Here is a 24,719-nt window from a genome sequence, read left to right as displayed (position 1 = left end):
ATGCAGTGTGGAAACAGAGCGAAGCTTGTTGACAATGCCGTCAAGAAAAATGAGGTATTTGCCGGTCCATAACTTTGTGACTGGTCCAGGAAATTAGCGCCACTCTCTCAAGAAATCAGATGTAGTGCTAGTACCGATTGCAACTAACTGTCTTACATTTTCCTGCCCTAAGTAGGTGTCTTAATTCGCTCTTCTTCCATTTGAGTGTGGAAAGTTGTCTGGGATTTTATTGGTTTGCTTTACTTCACTCTGGGATTGGTCAAATAAACGCGCGCCATCCTCTCGACCAATCAGACAAAATCTAAAATCAATCACGTCTTGTCCAATCGCGATTTCCCGCGCTTCAGGCACTTGGCCTGTTTTTGTCTGTGAGCTCTCATTAGCTCTTTGCCATATTTTCCTTTATTCTGATTGGCTGTTGTCATTACTTTGGGTTTGGGCTTTTCGGCGCTCGATTGAAAAGCGCTTGATTTTTCCTTGTTCTGATTGGTTGTTAGTTATCACAACTAAACACAACAACCAATAAGAAACGCTCTTTTTTTCCTTACTGACTTCTTGTTTTGTGGACTTCAGATAGAGAACACCAAAATTATCCAAGACCTTAGAGATGAGATAGCTCGTTTGCGAGAGAAACTGGCGACCTCTGGCAGAACAGGAGCAGCAAACAAGGACGACGTATTACAGATGGAGGTATGCGTTTACATTTTGAAAGTTCAGTGAAAATATCTGAGCCTGAAATTTATTATCGTGTTTATATTTTGCTGTTTGCTTCAAGTTGACAGATGGAGAAAACTTGTACTGACAAACTTTGTTTGCGTCTTTTTCTCTAGGAGCTCATAAAGGATTTACAGACGGCTAAACGGCAAACTTGGGAGGAACGAGAAAGGTTATCCGAGCTCGACGATGAAGAGCGACGAATAACGTTGGCAAATAAGGTGCGATTTGACTCGAGAAGAGTCTACTGGTTTCCTACTTAAAGAAAAAACTTTGAATTTGGGATGATGTAGCCATTTTTTAAGGCTGTTTAACTGAAAAAAGAGTAATTTCGCTTTGCTTGACAGGTCATTCCCGACCTAGAATTGCATTTGGTAACATTGATTTCATGCTCTGAATGTTTTTTGTTATCTTTTGAGAAATTTTTTACCGCAATTTAGAGCAGCTAAGTATTCTGAAAACGCAAGCAAAGGCGAGCGTGGTGCTATTAAAACAAACAAACAATTTTTAAACTTGCGAACTGTAATGTAACATTCCACCTGTCATGTCTCTCACATGTGGCGCTGTGAAGGATTTTGAGGCAGCCTTTGTTGATTTTGTCCTCAGGGCATCTTGGACTGGGTTATGGACAGTACAAAACGGGATAACAAAGAGGTTCAAGAAAAACTGATGGCGCTACAGAAGGAAAAAGATCAGGTTTGTTGCGTCATGAATTATCAGAGTAAACCTTTATCATATGGCAAAGTAGTAAGCTGAACCCCTTTTCCTGCCAATGTTCTCACTTTTCTAACAATTCCCTTCAAGTTTTGGGTAATCAAGCTATTTAAAACTAATCGCGTTGTTGTAAAATCATTATTGATATGGATCTCACAGACGTTGTGCAATGAATCCTTTTTCAATTTTTAAAATTTTTTTTTTTTTTGTAGTTAACGGCTGAGTTTAAGGAAAAGCGAAAACTTGTGGACGAACTCAAAGATGAATTGCAAGCGAAGATTGTTGACTACTCCAAGATGGCAGAAACTGGTAAGAAAACAAAACAAAAGAAAGTTACATTTCCACTATCTGAAGAAATATCTCGAGTTGTACTTGTAACAGGCTAAGCCTCGTCTGAAGTCAACAGATAGAAGACCACGCCCTTCTTATTCGTCGATGAATTCACGGGCTTGACGTCTCTTGTAGGTTGCAAAAGCGATTAAAATGCTCCAAAAGCTTTTCTTACCGTGGAGGGTTTTCAAGTTACCGATTTTGTCGTTTGTATGGGTGCACTGGCTTCATAGCCGTTCCGGGATGTCAACGTAACGTTGCGTGACATCTTGAAAAGGGGTTACGGGTTTAGGCAAAAGTTTTCGGTTTTAAAACCCTGAAAATCGAGTAATGAAGGTAACTTGTTGAGTCGTTTTGGGATTTTAAGGTAAAAGCAGCGAGGATGAAAACAAGTCCAGAGTGGCTTCCATTCACGAATTGAAGGAAAAACTCAAGAGTGAGAATGACGAGTTGAAGAAGATTAAACACCAGTTGAAAGAAGTGCAGGAGAAGCAGAAAGCCGAAAAAGAGGTCAGCTGATCTTCTTTTAAACCGTGTGATAAATAAAGATAAGTAAAGATGTCTAGTATTTTTACTTGGAAAGTAGAAGAAAATTATGAGCAGTTCACGGAGCTTCGAACCACAGACCTTCGGAATTGGTGGTCGCATGCTTTATCATTTGAGATACAAAGAACACATCGGGGCTATCGGGGAATCAGGTCATTTTTAGGTTTATATGTGACTAGCGTTCTGCGTTCTGTTAAGTACGATGGGAATTGTAGACTACATTGTGGCTGAAGGAAAACATTATGTCCGTCTCGGACTGGGAGTTTTATCTACGATTCAAGTTTGCTTTATATGCCAGAAACGATGACCAAATGAGCTGGGCTTTGTAGCTGGGTTAGTTCTAGAGGAAAAAAGTGCCTTATAATTGAATAAAGTGTAAAACAAATAGTCTCCTATCGTGAACCGTTTGTATGTTTAGGTCGAAAAGGGAAGGGAACAGCACACGTGGGAACAACAACAACAAAAAAACTAGACATTTCTGAAACGCGCACTGTTTTTCAAGTCGAAGGACCACCACACTTCACGAACTATCAAGGAGGTGGTCTTCATTTTAATTGCCTCTTTTGTAAAACTTAATGCAAAATAACCACAAAACAGATTACATTTTGTTCCTCTTCCGGTGAAGTTTATAATGAAACAGTCACAATACTCAGGAAACGAAATTATGTTTCGTTGGAATTTTAACAGGAAGCCAAGTCACAAACTACATTTTTAAAAGGAAACGCAGAATTGCGGTACCGGATTGAGGTATGTGTGAAGTAATTTCTAGTCTAGACTGCTTATCAACAGCAATCACTCAGTCAGACCTTTTTACAGATGGTCACTGCTTATCACCCGCAAGAATGGTTCTTTATCATTCATTGAAAGTTTCAATTCAAACTTATGTGAAAGAAAAGTTTCATATATGTGTTCCCCGCTTTGTTGTATCGCCTCATTGTTCAAATATTGATCATCCTGAATCTACTTTTTGAAATTTATCAATATTCTTATTAATTTTTTTTTCTATTTATTAATTTTTTTTCAGACCGAACGCCGCGAGAAACACGAGAAAGAGAATGCTCTCACATTGGCAGACGAGGTGGACCGGGTTAAGATGGAGGTGGAGCAGGAAAAGGCTGAATTGCAGGTAAGGATTAAATAGATCAGTAAAATGCGGAAATATTAATTCCCAAATCGGACGATTTTCCGTCGACTCAACGTTTTGAAGATTGAATGAGCCTACTGTTTCCGCGAACGACATGACGTCAAACTCGGTGGGAGGACTTGCTCAAAATTTTCCAAAAATATTAATACCCTTTTATCTAGATAATTTTTTTCCCATCAAAATTGTAGGATTTAAGACACTGACACCAACCTCGTTCCCAGGGCCTTTTCCCTTGGGGGTAGGGTGGGAAAAGGCCCTAGTAACGAGGTTGCACGGATACCACTTGTTTGTGTTTCAACATTTTAACAAAGGGACCGCACGTTCACGTACTAACAAGCTATTATACCACATCGTCTCTTTGTCTCAGCTGAAGGCTGCAGAGGGTGTACAGTACAGCACTGATCAGTCCATCAAGCTAGAAATGGAGCTGGTGGAGTTGAAAGCCGAACGGACTGTTATGTCATTGCAGGTAAGCAAGATCTTCGTGGATATAAAAAGACTTGTTGTGATTAAAAATAAAAACCGGACGATTTGCAATCTGTATTGTCACAGGCCGACCACCCAATGGGTGCGAAAGGCAGGGTAAGAAGTTTGCCCTACCTGTCGCACCCATTTGGAGGTTCAACTGTGGTATTATCGATTGAAGAATTCGTGTTGAGTGCACTTCGATTAAGTGTTGTAAAGCCGATGAGAACCCACAGTAACAACAAGCAAACTGCCTGAAGCGCGGGAAAACGCGTGTGTTTAAGGCGGGGTTGGTTTTACTCTTGAATTTGATTGGTTGAGAAGATGGCGTGACTTTTCGGACCAATCACAGAGAAAGCGAACTCAAAGCAATCCTGGATTACTTTCCGTTTTACCTTTGGCCCCTTTTTCAAACTGCGAGTCCTGATGCTCATCCTTTCATAGGCCGATTTGATGCTTCCCTTCGCATGCAAATTAAGCTCATTTTCATATGAATGGTCGAACCTAGACCAAATTCGAGAGAGCAGCGGAACTGTAGCTTCGTGTATGAACTATGTGGTGATGTTTTTCATTTTATACAGATTGAATCAGTAACAGAAGAGAAAAAGCGGTTAAAGGCAGACTTGGAGGAAGCTTACAAAAGGCATAAGGAAGAACTGGAAATTCAACAGCTTCAACATTTCCAGGTGAATATTGGGGAGAGTGAAGAAAATGACTGGAAAAAGAGGGAATGTGGGTGGCTTCTTACAAATGGTAGAGTAAAGGACAGTACATTCCCTTGTTATATAAAGCAAGACTATACAAAAACTGGTAGCGAGGTGTACGATGCCACCTTCAAGTTTTCACGCGTGCCATTTTTGTTTGCATTCGCGCGATAGACTAGCAAGAAAAGAGGGACTTGCCAATTGAAGGTTAAAATTTCTAGACTCGAAGAGATATAATATCCCCCCTCCATGCGCAAAGAAGCTGGCGGGGAGGGGGTGGGGAAGGAAGGCATATGAATATGATTTGTAACGTGTTAACTTGCTTCTTGCAACAATAACTGCCCGCTGAGGTAATAAGGAAGTGTAACATTAAGACATTTTTTTTTTTGCAATTTTGTTCAGACGTTTCGTAACTACCGAGAAGTGTTCGAGGATCAGAAAGCAGCCATTGAACAGCGCTACCGGACGCTTCTAGAAGAGGCGATACAAGATGCTGTGTTCCTATCCACAAGAAATCAGGAACTCATGCACGAGAATCAGGTGCTGAAACAAGGTAATGAAACAATCACATTGCGACTCGCAAGTGACGTATTTGCAGAGAAGGTCGTAAATGTTGCAGCGAATTATTGAGCGTTTAGGTAATGATTTGCGGTGGTTAGAACTTACGGTCATTTTAACTTTTTTTTTTCTGATCGGTAGAGCAATCGTCTCCAATTAAGCGTCAAAAGTAATCCGGGACTCTTCGGTTTTGGTTGCTTCGCTCTGTGATTGGTCCAAAACTCGCGCCATCCTCTCAACTAATAGTCACACGCGTTTTCCCGCGCTTCAGGCAAAACAAAACAGCAGGCAGTTTTCTGTTTGGACATTGAGTTGTCAATGGTTTTTGAGAGTTTTTTATTTCTCTTTTTAATTCGTTTGCTTTCTTATTTTCTCCTCTATAGAAATGGCTGAGCTGAAGGACCAAGTGTCACTAGGGGGAGCTGATTAAACACACGCATATTTTTAATGGACTTCCAGCTGAAGGAGTTTTTCTTTCATCCATTAAGTGAACTGTAAATTTTTTGTTGATTTAAACTTTTTTTACTTCTTGACAATCTTATTTGTGAATAGTTTTATTTTATTTATTTGCACCTATCGATAGTCGCGGCTTATTTATGCCCCTGACGGTAAAATGCTATTAAATAAGCTTTATTTTCCCGCAGGACGGGTGATATGGTAAGGTTTCCCTAGCTCCTGGGTGAATGAAAGGCGGACGCGAAATAGACGCAGTTGAGGGATGACGCATGCTCGCGCCAACCTTTAATAGTGTGCCCGCCCCCACCTCCCCCCAGTTCATCAGCGAAGGAGTAATCTTGCACCCAAAGGGTCTGTCTTTTAATGTAAGTTCGTTTGAAATATAGCAATCAATGGTCCGTGATTTTTTTCCGGAATGAATTTGATACTTGGCGAGCCAGTCTCTCATATCTTGGTTCCATTTAAACTGATGAAAGACTTTTCCATCCAAAGAAGTGTAATGGCAATTGACCTTTTAGATTATAATAGTGACTTGGTTGATAGTTTTCGTTAATCGCCTCGTCAGTGGTTTAGTTTACCAGCCTCGTTCCCAAGGACTGACATCTTCATGCTCCCTGAAGCGAGAGAGAGGCGGGAAGGCGAGAGACCCTGGGAACGAGGTTGTCAGTTTACCTGTCGTTCATTTGATCTTTTGTGACTGAACTTGGTTTATATCATTTTCAGATAGCTTAAGTCCGCAACTTTAATTAATTGGTGTATAGAATCAAGTTCTGTCAAAGCTCCCGACTCCGTTTGTTAGTTGTAATGTTTATGCGTAAGAATCTGTGCGTGCAATGTAAAAATAAAATTTATTTTGTCCTAAATGCGTTGTGTCATGTTCTGTTTGACATAGGAACCAGATTTCTTTATTCTCTTTCATGCTGTCCGGCATTGTGACGCAGTGAGGCAAAATAAAAAATAATCGATGAAGAAATCAATGACTAACTAGATAAGCATACACTCTCACTGCGTGCGAAGGAAGAAGGAGAGTAAGCTAGTTCTCCTCTGGTCCTCTCTTTTGCTTCGAATTACTCAGACTTAAAATGTTGCTGACGCTGGCTAATTATAATATAAAGTCCGGTAAGATTGTGTTTCACTCTTTTATTGAATTTCTACTTTTAAATGTCCAACAAACAGTCTCTCTCAAGAAAGGGTAGGTGGTATTTTTGCGCGGGGAAAAGAAAGGTTTGTGAAAATAGGAACTTATCGCCGAAAATCCAATTGATATGAGGTTCGATACATCTTCCTAACCAGCCTTTCCATACAGTGGTTATCTGCGAAACATTATCAAATAATGCTTATGTATGCGATAAAGTTAAGCTAGAAAAAAAAAGCAAAAAAAAAGTTTCCTCGACAAATACACCTCCTTAGCAAAGAAAATTAGTCAAGGTGGATTTCAAGAGGTAAAACTTTTTTTGGAGTAGGCTTTTTGCCCGTAAACCATTTTAAGAGGGTCTCAATGAGGTGAACCGATATCCGCACAACGGCCAAAACGTGAAGCCGTTAGGCGTAAAAACTGACAAATTTTTTAACCGATAGTCGTACAAAATGTTAACTGTAAAAAACATTTCTGCCGGGTGACGACAATGGAATGATACTAACCATTTGCAGTTAAACCCATCGTCTCATTGAGAACCTGATTAACACTTCAGTTGACAATTTTCGTGTAAATACATACGTTGGCTTGATAGTTTTTGGACGCGAAACTTGCTAAGGAATGAACTTGTTATGTTTCTCGAACTTCATTGTCAAGAAATATTACTTAAAGAAAACCCACTCCATTCATCATCACGTGCTAATAGTACACCCAACCCCTCCCCCCCGACTCCTGCTCGTGCAGAGTACACTGCATTCTAGGGATTTTGGATTCCCTCCCCCACTCCCGCAGCGTACGAAAAAACGAGTAGCTTGTGACATTACTTGAATGATCGACCTTTTCAAGTGCGCATGTACGTTAACACTTATGTAGAATAATATCTCTCTATATGTTGAGTGCGTTTCTCTCACCTCCTCGGGAATTAAGTTTATAAGGGTAGAGAACATTGCCAGGATACGAATTATGGATATTTCCTTCTCGTACTTTAGGTGGCGTGCCCTTCCTCAGTGGTTTGCGGCAGAAATCGACACTGTATGACGATGGACCAACTTTATGCGGACCTGGAAAAACTTCCTTGCGTCTAAAAGGTATTTATAACATAACTGCAGCAGCTTCATGAGTCGTAACTAATTTACAAGGAAATGTGCTGCAGCCAGATCTCCAGGGGAGAATTCACAGCCAGCTAGATCTTGGGAGTTCAAGGGTTAAGTTTGAGGGAGGAAGCTGCATTTAACTAAGGAAATGGGACTCATCGTTCCCAATTTACAACGACGCAAAGAAAGATTAAACTGCAGTGCGTTAGAGTTCGCCAGGGATGGAGAACGAAGGGGGAGAGGGGTAGGGCATGAAACTGGAGCTCCACGTAGCTCGTGCTTGGAGCAGGAGGAGCGTACAATCCTTGATAACTTTCTCGAAATGTTGTTGTCATAGCTGCAACTGATGGCGGTTGAGGAAAAGTACAAGCTGCACTGTTTCCAGCTGTGTCTAAAGGAAATGTTAAAAAGTGCATTACTGAAATTTTAGTTCTGCACTCTAGCCGTGTTGAAATTTGCATTTTTAAAAAGTTTATAGCTTCATCGTAAAGTTGATTACCTTTGTGAATGTCAGTGTTTCTGTTTACTCCATTCGAGGGTTGCTCAGTCGAGGGTTGAAGAGAGATCGAGATCGTCGGAAGTTTTTCGATTTGACCGGCTCCATCTAATAAAATTTCACACAATTTTGGTCATGAAGTGTATTCAAAGTGGATGTCCGGATCCTGGACCAGTTTACCGAGAGAGGTACTGCGTAAGCACTTTGCATTCTGTGCATTGACTCCCACTACAGGTTAAGGATTTCCATGCGCGCTGCATACCTGATAAGCATTTTAGAATTTGACTTCTTACAAACGAACTGAATTAACTCAAGACCGTGTTGATTATGTTATTCTACCTGCATTATGTTTGGTCAACAATTGTTTGCGTCTAGTCGTCTCCTTCACTGGATAGAGCTTCGGTAAGCTGCGGGAAGTTAACTTCATGTCGATATTGTGTTAATGCCACGATCCAGTTTTTTTTTTTTTTATAGTAACAGGAAACTCATCTCCTGCGTTGTTCCCTTTTCTCTCAATTCACGCGAGTGGTTTGGATGTCTTTCTATGCTTTTCAAGTTCAGTGTTTAGCAAGCTAATCGCAAAGAATCGATATTTAATTAAAGCAGAAGAGGTAATCTCCTTTTGTTTTGAAATCCATCGTCTAAGGAAGAAATCTCTCGAAGTTGTATTTAATTAGTTTAATGCTTTGTTTAAACAGATCACGTCCAACGACAAAGCGGAATTTTGTTATCCGTGCATTTCATTTTAGTTTGTCTGAATTCAACTAAGGCGCACAACACTTCATTAACTTCCCGTTTTGTCAATCGTCAAACAACCACACTTACATTGTGTTTCCCACTTTCGGCCTTTAATCCTCATCACGCGTCTCCACTGACAAAAACAGTGGACAGTGGATGACAATCATTGAAAATATGTTTACACTTCACGCTCTGGTGCAAAACAGATAGACAGAGAATCACGTTGTTTTTTAATCATTTACAATTTTTTTTTACTTAAAGCTTATAATTAAAAAAACCTATCGTTTGAAACCACGTATAAAAAAAAACACTGGGGGAAGCACTTTCGACTACAAGAAGTGCTATAAAAAGTAATTCACGTGTTTTTACCAAGACAGATGTGATCTTATTATTTGGGTGCGATTCATTAAGAAACGATTTTCTAAGAATTAACTGGTAAAAAACTGCTTTCACAGATTTAAATGAAATTTTAGTGGACAAAGGAGTTACTCTACTTAGACATGTATCAAAACTAGGCATTTGTACTTCTATCGTTTTCAGTTTTCGGTGTATCTTCCTATCTTGGCCCATTTTCTCGTTTCCAAAACTCGTCTCGCCGTTTCCTGGCTCGTTCAAGTGTCTCCGATGCGGTTGACGCACGACTCGACATCGCAGACACAGACAACACGTCATCATCTCTTCCCCTCTCACTACCCCCGACGCTAGCCGGTGGACTGACATGACGGGGATCAGGCGGGGATATTTCTACCTTGCGGATGGGTGTGAAGGACCTTGCATCAGCTCCCAAACCCACACTCGAGGCGGCCGGGCTGACAGGACGAGCTTCCTTCTCTTCCTTGGGGGAGCGTGCTGTCCTCACCTCTCTAGGAGGTGTGCTAAAGCCATTCCGGCCGGGCTTGTTGTCGCCCTGTGAAGGAGGTTTCGTTTTCCGCGAAAGCGATACAGACTTCTCAAAGCTGTCGTTCAAGATATTAGTCGTAACATCGAGGTGGTGCCGTCGAGCAGTTCGGGTATCTCGAAGTTCTGGAGTCGGAGATCGACCTCGCTCAAGAACCATGTCGGTCCCATCATCAGATGTTGCGTCCGTTCCTGAGCCCGCTCGCCTGTCTTCGGAATCTGTCGGAGAGCGAGAACGTTCTTCGGCCCACGCTTCGCGTCTTCGTGGTGGCGACATGCTTCTTGCTCTGGATCGTGGGTGTGTTGCATCATTTCTGCTCCTTTCCTCAGCTGAGGAAAGAGAACCTGCGCGTTCTACCTGCTGCTCTCTGTTGATTTCATCAAGGCTCTCGCGAGAGAAATGCGTTCCTCGCGCATTGTGCGCGTAACCATAGGCCTCATTACGACGATGAAGAACCTGAAAAATGGAATACTTGATCAGACTCTGGAAACAAACTACATGGAACGTAAGATCTTAAGATTAGCTGTGAATCATTAGAAAAAGGTAACCAAATGAACAGCTGGTCAAAGGAAAATCACCTGATTAAACCAATCTGGCGTATCCTTCTGTTTATCCTAGAAAAAAAAATAATAATTAAGAACAACACTCAATTCTAAGAAATTGAGTTCTCAATTAGACTGAAAGGTCTGTTGATCCCCGGCTCAGAGTTTGTAGAAACTAGAGCCTCTAAAAATCCACTGTATGGTCTACAGTCGCATCAGCCGCGGGAAGAACGAGGAGGGACAAGAGTAAGATTACTTCGATCACTGTTACAGTTTCGTTTTTCATTTCAGAGGAATTGGAAATTAAAACGACCATACTCCAAGATAGGTTTTTGTCCCAGTCAACCCGCAGTATGACGGGCAATAAGCGCAATACGCGTACTCCTTTCGACCAATCAGATTCCAAATAAGCTCTAATGACAATTTGGTTTTATCAACTGAGTTAAAATTGTAGATTGGCCATCGTATAGAGTTAAAAAGCTGACCTTTCGAGCGTTAGCCCTTCGTCAGAGCGAAAAAAAAAATAAATAAAAGGTGGTAAGTTTCTAAAGAAACTGTGGTGCTGCGTCAGTGGGGGTAACAAGGTAATTTTGGTTTTATCAACTGAGTTGATAAAGTAAATTGGCCACTGTAAAGAGTTAATATATAGATTTAGCTAAGCCTAAAAGTGGAGCTCCCAAGTTCGTAATATTAATGATAACATAAAAGATGTGCATTTGCCAAGACTCGCCTGAGATACCCCTCCCTTCGTTTTGATGGTCTCCCCTACCCTACCCGTGCAATCTGAAGGCACGTACGAACGTACGCTCGGTCAGTCACGTGACAACCAAACGAAAAGAGGTTGACCATATTCCATGGGTATGGGGCTCTGTCCCACGCGCGCGTGGGAGCCCCACTAAAAAGGTGACGTTTCGAGAGTAAGCCCGTCTTCAGTTTCTTTAGAAACTCAGGGTACCCTCTTTAAATCTAATGACAGCGTAGAAATCCACATTTTCTCGCCCCTGAGTTCGACTTAGTTAATTCAGTTCTCAAGGAAACCCCCCTGAAATCCGGGGAAGGCTGTTGCGTCTACATCGAACTCAATTTTGCTCTCTCTTTTTCTAATTAGCTACGAGATAAGTTTGCTTTTAGTTTTACGCCTCTCAAATGAGGCACCCTCCTGGCTTTACTGCTTAAAGTACCTCAGGCAATGATATCTAAGAAGTCCATTCACTCGTACCAGTCTTTCACTTACCTTTACGTTATGAGTTGCCTCCGTGCTGATGGGAGTTTCTATCCATAATCCATCTACGTATTTGAACTTTGTTGGCTGAACAAAACGGCTTGAATACTCTGAATCAAAAACTCTTGAAACAGAAAATAGAGCGCGTGAAAAAGGAGCGGTCATCTTTCATGAGGACATGAACAATTATACAGCAAAAAACGTGATAACAACAAGTTCTGAACAAAAACATTCTAAGTAAAGACTCTACTCGTAAAACACTCAATTGAAAAAAAAAAAATCAATGAATCTAAATCTACGGTGTCCTTGCTAGTGAGAGTAAACGACTAAAATCGTTACCTACTGATCAGAACCAGTACCTCTACAATTTTGAAGAAAAAATGTGGATGCACAGGATTTGCATTGAAGGAGGTTGCTTCAGATCTGGCCTCGGTTGTGTGAAGAGTGGAGAACGCTAATCAATGGATAAATCCTTACCCGATGGATAGCGAAGTACGTTTCGTTCGCACTTATCCGTTGGATAGCTAGTTATCCGCCCTTTAAACAACTGGACCCTGGGTAACTTAACGGACCCCTAAAGCTGTTCTGTTTTCATTCAAGATGGGGATTTCAAAAGGTTTGAAAATCATACAATAAAACTATCAGCTAGAGAAACAAAAAAGACTGGTTTGGGTGCCAAATTTAAATTTTGATTTTAAAACATGGCTCCGGGCCCGTTAAGCCACCGAGACTTTCGAGAAACGAGCCTCTGGACTGTTTTCTCTCTTGAAGTGTTGATTGGGGATTACGGTGTGCGCAAGCTGTGGAGTGACCACATCAGCAGGGCATCAGCTGGGAAGTATAATAAATAAAATTACTTTTGTTGGCGCTCTGGTGACCTTAAGTACTGGCAATCTTCTGAAGGCCTTAAAAGTCGTGTGTCACCAATACTTGTGGCTCTTCTGATCCCAGCAGGTGGAAGGCGATCTGGGCTGACATCTGTGGAAAAAAGAAAAAGTGTCATCGGACACGTGTAAAATTGGCAAAGGTTGACCGTTGGAAAGAATGGAAGCACAGAAGCATAGAAGTAATTGCTCTTTGTACTGTATGGTGTCCAGAGCAAATGAGTTTACAGACTTTGATTGAATAAAAGATGTTTACATTGCAAGTAATGACCTGCAATTACGAGTATGCGTTGTATCGTAAATTGGAAAACTCCAACCTCGTTCCCAGGGTCTCTCATCTTCCTGCCCCCTGGAGCAATAGAGGGGTGGATGAGAGATCCCAAACCTTTGAATGAGAGTGAGGCTAGGGGTGACCTTGTTATGATACAAACCTTGCTGCCTTTCAAATGTAAATCACTTTGTTATCATGCTAACTGGATACAGGTCTCTATCACAACAAGGTCACCTTTAGCCTCACTCTGAATCAAAGGCTTGGCAACTAAGTACACAACTGTAAAATGGCCTATTTGTGTAGGATAAAATTACAGGTAATAACAATAGAAAAAATATTGCAATGAGGCATAGATGTCTATGCATGTATGTTTGGATTAATCCACTCATAAAATCTTCATTATGATAATGATTTTTAAATTTAACTTCATTCAAGACAATGGATGCATGTGTAAAAAATGTAGAAACCCCACAATAAGCGGGTATGATGTAATTTTATTTTCACCCATCAGGGGCACAGCATGTCATCTCTCACCTCCTTTCTTTCCCCCCACTACCTTTGGTGGACTCTGCTGTTTTCTGGGTTTGTTCTTTTTAGGTGACTTAGATTGTTTCTCATAATCCACATAATCCAGTTTATAAGTGCTTTTCCTGTTGATTCTGTCTGGCACATAAACTGGCTGCTTTCTGTTTCCATGCTGCTCTTGATCATGAAAAATCTTTCTTTCAGCTGCAAGGATTGGTGTTTCACTTCTGTTTAATACTGAACTTCTTGCAGCCTTTGTACTTTTTTCCTGAAAATAAAAATGAATACCACTGAAAATTGACATTAAGCAAATTATTATTTTTGAAATTGTGGATGGTAGATAATAGAAATTATTCTTGGAATAATGGTCTTTCGATATTTTTTCATATTTTCTCATCAAGGTTTATCTACTGACAGTTATTTCCTTTAAATTTCCTGATATCTGGCCAATTCACGATCATTTGCTCATATCAACTAAGTTGAAATCGTAAATTGGCCACTGTAACGAGTTAAAAAGCTGATGTTTTGAGTGTTAACCCTACATCAGAGTGAAAGATGATGAACTAATGCTCAAAACATCAGCTTTTTAACTTGTGATGGTGGCCAATTTACAATTTAAACTTAGTTGATATAACCAAATTACCTTGTTAGTCCCCTACCAAAGCAGCACCACAGTTTCTTTAGAAACTTTTACCTCAATTCATCATTATACCAACCTCAAAGAGAAACTGTATCCAGATATTTTCGAAAACAGATATTTTTTTCTCCATTTGCACTTCTCGTCCACATGTAAACGGTGTTTTTGGCAACAAATATGGAGATTTTTTAATACGTTCTCCAGACTGTAGATTTTTAAAGACGAGAATTATTGTATTCGTGTAGACGGTCGAAAACGAAGGCTTTCGAATACCATGACGTCAACTTCATCGTCTGACCACATGAACAAGTTCATCTTCCCTTTCCCTTTCGATTTACTTGCCTTTTTGGAAGATTCTGGCATTTCATTACATATCTTTTTGGAAGAATTTGGCATTTTAATGGCCTGAATTACAAAAACAAAGTCGAGAAACTCACATGAGGAGAACCCAAACAAAGATGGCAGAAAACTCTTTGATTTTTGAGGGCTTACTCTCTCTAAAAACTTATCTACATTATATTGGTCTCTGCTTCTGCATTTACATTTTATTCTTATCACAAGGTGCATGCGGTAGTAGCCTGTGCATGCTCCTTATGTGAAGTCTAGCATATTTGTAATGTTTTTGCGTTTACGTGTGGACGGGCAAATACAATTGAAATACTGTTCGTGTGGATGCGGATGTTTTCGAATACAGAGAAAAAAGTCTCCGTTTTCGAAAATATCCGGATACATGTGGACGGGGGAGTATTAGTTTTGTCTCAAACAAGAGTCTCTACATCACAAATAATTGTTTTTTTTTCCTTTACAATGTGCTGCTCCTCAGTGAAAGGGCATCTAACACTCACCTCTTTGTGCTGTCTGTTATATGAACGGGACCTGTGCAATTCTCCACCAGACTTTAACCAGTCTCTATCATTCTGCTCTTTAACAGTAAAAGTTGCGAAGATGTTGTGGTTCTTTTCATATGGCACAATTCTTTTTCTTTGAAGTGGAGGTTCATGAATAGTACCCAGCTTACTGGACTGTAGGCCTGCCCTTGGTGTTGAACCATTACTGTACATGTTGCTCTTGGTCACTGATCTTGTTACTTCACCCTTAACTGTATCAGGACGTTTAGCCTCAAATTGCTTGTAATGTGAAAAGTACTCTGATTCATATCTCTGCAGGAGATTTTAAGATATGATTTGCCCAGGTCAAGGTAAATTGTCTTGTTAAGATTTCCAATCAGACAAACAAACAAACAAACTTTAAATACAGTCCACGTAAAACAATATATTACACAGATTCTTTCATGGATCAATGTTGCTATAGTTCTTCATTTGAGTCCTTGAAAATGTTATAGTAATGCCTAATTAATGTACAATGCAAGAAGAAAAACAGCCACAGTATTATGTAACAGTACAAAGTAAAGTCATGGGTTCATTAATGAAGCAGTTTCTAATGAAGAGAATTGCTACTATACAAATTTCCTTCATTGCCAGAAACTTAAATGCTTGAAAACAAGTTTTCTTTTTTTTATTTTTAACTTAGATAGCAAGCAGAAAGACATAAGAGCACACATTAAAATTTAATTGCCTTCACAGTCATCTCTATTCTTCAAAAGAAAAAAAAAACTCCGGAATAACAGCATAACTACCCATCAAATGTTCACATTCAGACTAGATATGAAAATTGTCAAGTCTTCACATAAACTTTGCAAATTTCTCCTGTCACCGTTATTAAAAATTATCCAATTAGCTTAATTTCTGTTGAAAATTAATCCAATTACGAAGTCAAACTTCACTCCGGACACAATCCAATTGCAAGGACGTTAATTGGTGAAATAAAAAGTGTTCGCTACATTGATTTTACGCATAAGATATTCAAGAATAATTATTTTCGGCCTTGGGAAAGATCATACTGTGTGGGAAAAGTCGAAGGTTTAGTCATAACACAATATTAATTAAAATATATTGAAAATGGTAAACATGTTTTAATGTTCATACACAGCATACCTTGAAGTTCTTAATGCTTTTAAATCAATAGATATAACCTCGCGAAAGATCATTGCGAAAAATGAGCGATCTTAAAACAATTTCTGTTCGGAGGAAAGTTTATGTTCAACAACAACAAAGAGCGCAGTTGACCATATAATGAGTTCCTTACCTTCGAGCGCGGCGCGGGCATTTTAAAAAAGTCAGATCCTTACCAAAACAAACTAGATGCATCAAACAACGACAGAAAACCCAGTAAGACTATTTATAGAGGAATCAAGGCCAACAGTAGAAATAAAACAGCGAAATAAATGGAGTACAAACACGCTTTGACTTTCGCGTACGCTTGGCAACAAAAGACGCTAGGATCAGCTGATAACGAAAACGAGGCCATCTTAGCGAACATGCGCATTTGCACTAAGAATGAACCAACATGGCGGATTCACCTGGCTTGTCACCAACTAACCGCTCTGAAACGGATCAACTCCTTGTTCAGAAAAAGAACAATGAAAGCGGAGACAGAAAGAACTACGAAAAGGAAAGATCCCTAAATGCTGTAAGCATCGCGGCTCGTACAAAGCTCTCACGACTGATCGATCTGGCCACACAAGCTGAGGAACAAACTGATTATAAGAGAGTTGTGGACACTGTTTTTGATTCGGTGAGGAAATATATTTTTATTTTAATATCCTTTGAGGACTAATTTTACTGTGCACTGCTGTGTAAAGATTTAAATTTCACCAAAAGTGCAAAGCTTTGTGTCGGGATCCAAGTTGGTTGAACGCGAATTTAATACGAAAAAATTAAATTTACATCCTAGATAAAGAATCAAATATCGTGTTCTTCCGCATATTTACCCGCGCGCGTGATGTTGATTACCGGTCATTTTGTTTTCAGTTAGTGATCAATCAAACAACAGATTTTAATGACAATTTTTTTCTCGCATTTTAGCTTGTTGGTGGAGTTTTTGACCTCGAAGCCCGATTTACCATCGAAGATTCATCGGATTTGATAATATTACTGGAGCTCTTGGAACACTGCAATATTTCACTTAAGGTAAGAACTCGCACTCTATAATTTCACTTTAACGCCCTAGGATTGCGGTCTTTCAATATTTTCATTTTCTTTCATCCGATTCGTGAGCTCTTCTTAATTTGTTTCTGTGGCTTTTTGTTTATTTCCAAGGATACCGTACGGTAGAGAAAATATTGTGCTTTTCTTGTCAGCAGTTAATGATCGAAAGATTAATTAATTTTTTTGTTGAAGTGCCATTTCCTTTGCTTTGCGATTGATGAATGATATTTTTTTTTTAAATTAACCTCATCCTTGAGATAGTTTTGTATTGGGATGTTTTTGTTTATTCCACTTCCATCAGTAATATTTTTTGTGTATAAAATGCTGTACATTCAACACTGAAGTACAGGTTTGCTCTTTGGAAAAGAAAACAATATGGCTTTTTATTTTAATTTATGTATATGAATTATGCTTTGATTCTGGGTGAGACTGTTTACAAAAGTGTGTGTGGCAGTTTTGACTTTATTTTCAAATATTTACCACTGAAAAAGTAGTCTCTGTTTGTTTTGTTACTTCGCGTCAGTTAGATTTTTGTCTTATCACATTTCCCTCAGAATTTATATTTTTTTTGTGGGAAGTCAAAAGCAATTTAGACATCTGCTTGTACATGTTAAATAGAAAAATATTGTTTACTTCTCAAGCGAGACATCCATGTTTATGAATTAAAGATACATGAAAAAAATAGGTTGATTCTCCTCCCAGTGCTTAACAAGATGTGAGACAATGCAAACTGACTACACTCTAAATTATTAGATATCTGAGATATATATATAACCATGGTATATAACCTGAGATATATATAACCTGAGATATATTTAACCGTAGTAATGGTTCCTTCCCGTTGATTCAAGTTAAAGATTTATTTTTTCTTAGCTGTTTCACTTCTTGAGGTGACCACCATTTCATTTTTTTGCAAAACACTGACATAATTTGTACTAAATGATTGACAGGAATAGAGAAACATGACAAACATGTCAGTTAAAGGGGTTTGTTTTAATGTATAGCCAAATTCTTGTCAATAAATGATCCATGAGGAAATGTGCAACTGGTATGCATACTGCACGAGGCAATTGCAAATCAGTTCTCTATAGTTAAATGATTTGGAGATATATATGTATATATACTTTTTATTTTTTATTTTTTACTTTTTATACATATATATTTTTAATCTTTTTATTTTATTTTTTTATTGAAATATATAATATCTTAATTTATATTAATATCAGTAGAGTTAAAAACTTGTCAGGTGGTTTTTTATTTTTCCAATAGTACTTTTTGCTTTTAGTATGTTTCATTGTTTGTTGTTTTCCAGACTTCCTATTTCTATTTCCTTTCTTCAAGTCTCAATATCAGTTCAGAAAGTTCCCTCCGTTAACTTCACAAGAGAATTTATTTTTATAGTGGAAAGATTGGACAGGGAAATCATGCATTGAGGAAATAATTTGAACAGAATATGGTATCCGCGGTATCGCTTATGAATGGTTTAGGTCATACCTAGATAATTGCAATCAACAATGTTTCATAAATGGTTCGCTCTCAATTAGTCAAGTTCTCACTTGTGGAATTCCGCAAGGAACAATTCTAGGACCTTTGCTTTTTGTTCTATACATAAATGATCTTCCTAATTGCCTGTCTAATTCAGTTGCACATATGTATGCCGACGATACTCACCTGACCTTTGCCAGTAACAACATAGAAATGATCAACGATGTTATGAATCACGACCTATCCAATGTTAACACATGGCTCACTGCAAACAAATTGACTCTAAATTCATCTGAAACTGAATTCATGTTAATTGGATCGCAGCAAAGGATAGGTACCTACGATACTTCCCCTAAACTAATCATAGGTGGTGACATAATTAAACAAGTTAGCTCAGTTAAATCTCTGGGTGTGCATATAGATGAAAACCTTTCATGGAATATGCACATTGAAAAAATAGCCAAGAAAATCGCATCGGGCATTGGAGCAATTAAGCGTTGTAGGCCTTTTGTTAATCGAACCACGCTTGAGTCCATTTTCAATGTCTTAGTTTAACCGTACTTTAATTACTGCAGCGAGGTCTGGGGGCATTGTAACAAGGGTCTTTCAAATAAGCTCCAAAAGTTGCAAAACCGGGCTGCCCGTATTCGGACCTTCTCCAGTTATGACACAAGCGCTGATCCTCTTTTTGGGCAACTTAACTGGAGACGGTTAGATACTCAGCGACAAATACAAGTGGCCACCATGGTCTATAAATCTATACATGGTCTTGCGCCCGACTATCTTGGTTCTCTTTTCACTAAATATGATCCTCCTTATAATCTAAGGAACTCTGAAAATAAACTAGCTGTTCCATTGCCCCGCACCAATTTCCTGAAAAATAGCTTTAGCTATAACGGTGTGGTTATCTGGAATAGCTTGTCCCCTGAATTGCGGCAAGCAAAATCACTTCATTCAATCTTTTCGAAATGTTTATCGCAATTTCTTCATCTGAATCGAGAAAATGCACAGGGCATCTATATAAAGTAGAATTTCTTTATTTTTTCTATTTCATTTTTAAATTTTAGATCATGTTTACTAAGATTAAAGTAGATTGTAATTGTAATAATAGATTGTAATAATATTATTATTTTATCTGATAGATTTACCGTGTCTAAATAAAAATAAAGTTCAAGTTCAAGTTCTTGAACTGTTGTCGAAGCTTAAATTGATTTGAACCTGAGGTTTTTTTTATTTAAGACCATGGTATTTTTCTAGAAGTTGCTATGTCTTTCTGTCATTTAGATATTATGTTGTCCTCCGGCAGGTTGAAATTCTTGGATTGCTCATTGCAATTTTAAGAAAAAGCATTCCTAACTTACAAGCAGCAACTAGAATTGGACTGATTGAAAGAGTGCTATGTCGGCTATCGCAGGAAGAAGAAGTAGTTGTAGCAGGTGATAACTGAACAATTAACCACATTTTCTTAATCCTAGTAATATTTGATATCACTCAACCGTAGTAATGGTTCCTTCCCGTTGATTCAAGTTAAAGATTTATTTTTTCTTAGCTGTTGTACTTCTTGAGGTGACCACCATTTCATTTTTTCGTAAAACACTGACATAATTTGTACTAAATGATTGACAGGAATAGAGAAACATGACAAACGTATCAGTTATAGGGGTTTGTTTTAATGTATAGCCAAATTCTTGTCAATAAATGATCCATGAGGAAATGTGCAACTGGTATGCATACTGCACAAGGCAATTGCAAATCAGTTCTCTATAGTTAAAAGATTTGGAGAAAACTCAGAAACGATGCATAATTGTTGCTACAAAGTGTATAATGTAGGTGTCTGCCTTGTGTTAGCGCAGTGATAGATAATTAGGAAGCAAATGACAAAAAAAAAAAAAACCAACAAACATTAACAACAACAGCATCAGTGACCTAAAAACAAAACAAAACAAACAATGGAAAAATAATGCTGCTACCCTCCCTTCCCTTCCAAAGGCTGGTGACCACTTATTGCGGTGACCATTCATGGGGTCCACTTACTGGGTGGGAGGGGGAGGGGTAATTCTGTTTTTTGTTTTTTCTTTGTATAAGAATTCTTGGACAGGGGCTGCATGTGTATTTCATTCATTCATTTAATTTTTGTTGTCACTGTTTATCTTGTTTTCAGACAAACTTGTGGAGCTCCTTGGTATCTTGTCCAGTTACAGTATCACGGTCAAAGAGTTGAAGACTCTCTTTGTCACTTTGAAGGGTGTAAATGGAAAATGGGTGAGCTTTTTGTCTTCTTTTGGTAAAAAATTGAAATGTAACAAATTTCCAGAGATCAAGTCTTTTTGTTGTCAAGATTGCTGATATGGACCATGACTAGCTAGCCCACAATTAAAGTGATTATCGAAAAAAGAATGTTGACATGCAAATTTGAATCATGCATGCCCTTTGAGTTGTTCGTAGTTTTGATTGATTGGAGGACAGAGGTGTTGATGAGGATTCGCACTTTTGATGTGAAGCGTTACTGTAGCTTTGAAGGTTACAGATGTAGAGTGACCTGTTTATTTCCGTTCTAATTGCCAGAGGAAACAAGTCAAACTAAAAAACAAATGGACAGATTGTTTAGATATAAAATAACATTTGAGAGTTCAACGAAATTTAACTTACAATTCGTGAGGCATTCCATACATCTCATACATATTTATGTGATTTCTGGTTGACCGTTATGTTCAGTATTGAATCCGTCTTTAAATAAAAGGGGGAGGTTGGTCCCCAGACTCCCTGGGACAACGCTCTGGCACCAAAACTATTATACACTAAGCGCAAATCAGATGATATGACCTCAAACAGCCTTTCAAACATTTTGCCTCCGTTTTATTTAAAGGAGATTCTGTGTTGCTATATGTCTGCTCAGTAATAGATCATAGTACGTGTAGAAGTCCAAATGTGGTAAAGCTGCACCTCGAATTGTGTGCCACTTTTTGGGTCTTACCACATTTTGACTTTATCTGTGATAGATTACTGTACAGACTTAAAGCAATATAAACTGTAAAATTGATTTGTTATGTACAAACTGTGAGGTCTAATTGTGAGATGTTGATGATGTTTTGAATTAACCTGTTTTTCTACAAGTCATATACCTGTATTTTCAGCCCTGTCATACAGTCAAGCTGTTAACCATCTTGAAGCTGATGTTGGATAAACATGGTCCTGATGTTTATTTCAACTTTTCTGGTCAAGAAGGAGGGGTTAGTGGCCATGCTGTTCTGTTATTTAAGATGCATTAGTTGGGGTATTACAAGATGCAAGTATCTTGGTTTTATGGACTGATTTGATGAAATGAATTGGCAAGAGTAAAGAGATTCTAAAGCGGATGTCGGAGAATTAGCTCAATACAGTGATTCAGTTAGGGCTCAAACTCAGACCTCCCTATTCAGTGCTCTACATATTAACTTCGCCCATGAGTGACCAAGATAGAATTTCTCCTTATAATATCGATACCATATCAAGCAGACAAGTAATTAGCCTGAATTTCAGCTGCCTCCTCCGCTCGCTAAGTCACTTGGGGAGAGAGGCATCTGAAAGCACTGGCTGTTAATGCTGTCTGGTGATGTCACCTTTTGAATGTGGTAATTTATGCAATTTTTGGCAAAACACGTGTGTTCTGTTTTAGCATGTTCAGGTCATGACCTCACAGATATCAAACATTCCAAAAGAACAAAGCTGTTCGATCAACTGAGAAATTTGCAGGAAATTTTTTTCGGAGCCCACCGATCGCTATGCGATTTGCAGGAAAACCAAGAATTTTACCGAGGACTTAAATTTTCGAAGTGAGCATTCATCTCCGTTGATCGGCAGAGAATGTAGATTCGAGCGATGTGTATACCAGTCGGTACTTTCCTACTTCTACCTCCTTGAGGTAGAATTCTGCACGGATATTCAACGATTTCAGGAAGGAGACTTGGTCCTTCATTAAAGCAACCAATGGTGAAATAATAACAACTATGCTTTCGTTTGGAGGTGTTGAAACAAATAATTCTCCCTGGATCTTACTTGGATTTTCTTATTTCTCTTTAACTGAATGCTTGTCATCCTGTAAGGAGGAATTACTTCTTGATCACTCCCGAGGGTAAAAGGGTAAATCATTCCCAGACATAGGTGCCCCACCAAAGGTTGAACTGAGACATCCTGTTTTAGAGGCTGGACTGTTAGGTCATCCTTAGTGGTACATGACTGTACAATTGTTTAGTGGCAGAGAGAGATTTTAAAATGTACAGTTAGAGATTTGTTTCTCAGTCATGACATAGAGTTTGTTATGCCTACCACAACAGGCCATCACTCTACCACCCATTTCAAAATGGCCATTGCAGTCAGGCTTCACATTTTCAACGTGGCTTTGCCTTGATACCTCTCACCTGGCTAATGCAGAAAAGTGCAAGCCTTACTTGTACTGGTAAGTCAAGTTGTGGGCTTTTATTGATATTATTTAGGTTTGGGAAAATGAAAGAACTGGTTTCAAAAATGAAGTGTATTTTTGGGTGTTAAAAAACTGTCAATGAAATCAAAAGTTAGTAATAGCTAATGATAATTGTTTCTGGTTCAATTTATTTCATTGCAGTTTTCGGACTGGCAAGGGACTTGGTTATTCTGCACATTTCTCAGGACCTATGCTGGTCTTAGAATGTGCTGTGAAAACTGGAAAAAAAGAAAATAAAGTGCTTCATCACCTGGTTAAGTTTGAATTCCATCCTCAAAAGGTAAAAGGAGCATGCAACAACATATTTTTACCTTTCCTTAAGTTATGATGGCAGGCGCAGTTGTTAAGATTATCTGACCCAGATGGACATGCACTCTTATTTCTAATGATGTCTAAAGGCTTGTGTGTTGTACTTTTTCCTGTTTTGTGCACTATATTTCCTTGGGAAATATATTCTTGTGACAACAGCAACAGTAACAAGTTAATCATACCACAAACAAATGTGCAGGAAGATAATAATCCTAGTTAAGCTTGTTTTAGTATGATTAAGAAATTGATAACTGCTTTCTTTCTAGTGGTACATGGTTACAGTTGTACATGCATACAACAGGTTTCATTCGAGCGAGATTCGTTGTTTTGTGAATGGTAAAGTAGTTTCCACTGGGGAGACAACACTGGTGCATGCTAACGAGGTAATGAAACAAAAATAAAGACTTTTTCAACTTGGTCATTTTTGTGTTTGAAGAGGGAATAGCTTGACAGAATGCTGTTTAGAATTAAGCAATTAATGACTTTCAGAGTGGGTGATACACAGATGTTACTAAACCAAGATAGCAAGTTTCAGATTGTAATACTAGGTATGCTGAATGGATATGCCTTGGTTTGTTCTGGTTTGGTTAGCAACAGCAGATACTGGTAGCCCTTTGAAATTAGGAAAATGTTTTTTTTTCGTCTAGTGGGGAAGGGGTCTATTGTAGTTCAGGAAATATTTTTGGTCTTTTTCCCAGTCTCAGAGACTGTTTTGTATCTTAATTTTTGTTCTTGTTTTATCATCTTTGCCACTTTCAACACACCTGGATTACGCTCAAATAGTTTCAGTCATTTTATGTTTCTTTTTTTTGTGTGTACATGTTTTCATATAGACCAGCAACTTGTTGCAGAGTAGTTTGATAATCAAATTTTGTCACACCTTCTTCGTTAGCCATTTGACAAGTGCTACATTGGTTCTTCACCCAAAGCAGATGTTCAAAGTGTGTTCTGTGGTCAAATGGCAGCGGTGTATGTCTTCTCTGAGGCTCTTAGTGCCCTGACTGTTGGTGCCATACACAGATTAGGGCCAGGGTACAAGGTTAGTTTATTAGTTTAGTTTATTAGATTTGCTGACAGGCAGGGACACTGCAACAGCTTGTGCCAATTACTGCGAGCCCAGTAAACCCACCCACATCTCACCTTAGGGGGAGGACATCCATCGCACAGTAATCTCGTGTGTGGGAAATTAACATCTTTTACCCCCAACCCTGCAGGAGACGGGACCTCCATTTATTTGTTCCTATCCAAGAAGACTAGAATATCTAACCATTTCTTGATGTTATAGAATGGTAGCAAATTCTTCTCAATTATTTTTAATTAAGACCTAGAGTGTTGGTCCGGCCAGG

The 24,719-nt window shown here is 38.8% G+C and overlaps 3 protein-coding genes and 1 pseudogene across 4 annotated transcripts in view; 2 read left to right on the top strand and 2 right to left on the bottom strand.

The window, feature by feature from the left end:
- Positions 1 to 6,494, top strand: part of LOC111338669 (kinesin-like protein KIF13A) — a 14,436-nt gene extending 7,942 nt beyond the window's left edge. For both annotated transcript variants that reach the window (XM_088733219.1, XM_088733218.1), the window contains 12 exons: positions 1 to 54; positions 574 to 690; positions 831 to 935; positions 1,321 to 1,410; positions 1,641 to 1,737; positions 2,126 to 2,268; positions 2,992 to 3,051; positions 3,329 to 3,430; positions 3,816 to 3,917; positions 4,495 to 4,599; positions 5,020 to 5,170; positions 5,559 to 6,494. The exon at positions 1 to 54 is cut by the window's left edge and continues 29 nt beyond it. In XM_088733219.1, the coding sequence (XP_088589345.1) occupies positions 1 to 54; positions 574 to 690; positions 831 to 935; positions 1,321 to 1,410; positions 1,641 to 1,737; positions 2,126 to 2,268; positions 2,992 to 3,051; positions 3,329 to 3,430; positions 3,816 to 3,917; positions 4,495 to 4,599; positions 5,020 to 5,170; positions 5,559 to 5,605 (1,173 nt within the window). In that variant the 3' untranslated portion in view covers positions 5,606 to 6,494. The remainder of the gene's footprint in view (positions 55 to 573; positions 691 to 830; positions 936 to 1,320; positions 1,411 to 1,640; positions 1,738 to 2,125; positions 2,269 to 2,991; positions 3,052 to 3,328; positions 3,431 to 3,815; positions 3,918 to 4,494; positions 4,600 to 5,019; positions 5,171 to 5,558) is intronic.
- A 463-nt stretch (positions 6,495 to 6,957) lies between these two features.
- LOC148724193 (uncharacterized) lies at positions 6,958 to 8,346 on the bottom strand (annotated as a pseudogene).
- An 836-nt stretch (positions 8,347 to 9,182) lies between these two features.
- Positions 9,183 to 16,415, bottom strand: LOC111338261 (uncharacterized). The gene is made up of 7 exons (XM_022944707.2): positions 16,219 to 16,415; positions 14,919 to 15,233; positions 13,446 to 13,704; positions 12,614 to 12,734; positions 11,769 to 11,880; positions 10,571 to 10,606; positions 9,183 to 10,448 (listed from the first exon to the last, which is right to left on the bottom strand). Exons 1-7 carry the CDS (start codon positions 16,237 to 16,239, stop codon positions 9,651 to 9,653), a joined length of 1,662 nt encoding a protein of 553 aa, XP_022800442.2. The 5' UTR covers positions 16,240 to 16,415; the 3' UTR covers positions 9,183 to 9,650.
- A 33-nt stretch (positions 16,416 to 16,448) lies between these two features.
- LOC111338253 (lipopolysaccharide-responsive and beige-like anchor protein) overlaps positions 16,449 to 24,719 on the top strand; it is a 47,771-nt gene continuing 39,500 nt past the window's right edge. Inside the window, exons 1-9 of the mRNA XM_022944697.2 lie at positions 16,449 to 16,707; positions 16,998 to 17,102; positions 19,912 to 20,041; positions 20,767 to 20,867; positions 21,740 to 21,835; positions 22,919 to 23,040; positions 23,206 to 23,344; positions 23,640 to 23,756; positions 24,266 to 24,412. Of these exons, the coding sequence (XP_022800432.2) occupies positions 16,480 to 16,707; positions 16,998 to 17,102; positions 19,912 to 20,041; positions 20,767 to 20,867; positions 21,740 to 21,835; positions 22,919 to 23,040; positions 23,206 to 23,344; positions 23,640 to 23,756; positions 24,266 to 24,412 (1,185 nt within the window). The 5' untranslated portion in view covers positions 16,449 to 16,479. The remainder of the gene's footprint in view (positions 16,708 to 16,997; positions 17,103 to 19,911; positions 20,042 to 20,766; positions 20,868 to 21,739; positions 21,836 to 22,918; positions 23,041 to 23,205; positions 23,345 to 23,639; positions 23,757 to 24,265; positions 24,413 to 24,719) is intronic.

The sequence above is a fragment of the Stylophora pistillata genome, chromosome 9 (assembly GCF_964205215.1).
Source record: "Stylophora pistillata chromosome 9, jaStyPist1.2, whole genome shotgun sequence".
In the NCBI taxonomy this organism is placed as follows: domain Eukaryota; kingdom Metazoa; phylum Cnidaria; class Anthozoa; order Scleractinia; family Pocilloporidae; genus Stylophora; species Stylophora pistillata.
The sequence above is the reverse complement of the archived record's forward strand: the minus strand, read 5'-3'. Positions and strand labels throughout refer to the sequence as shown.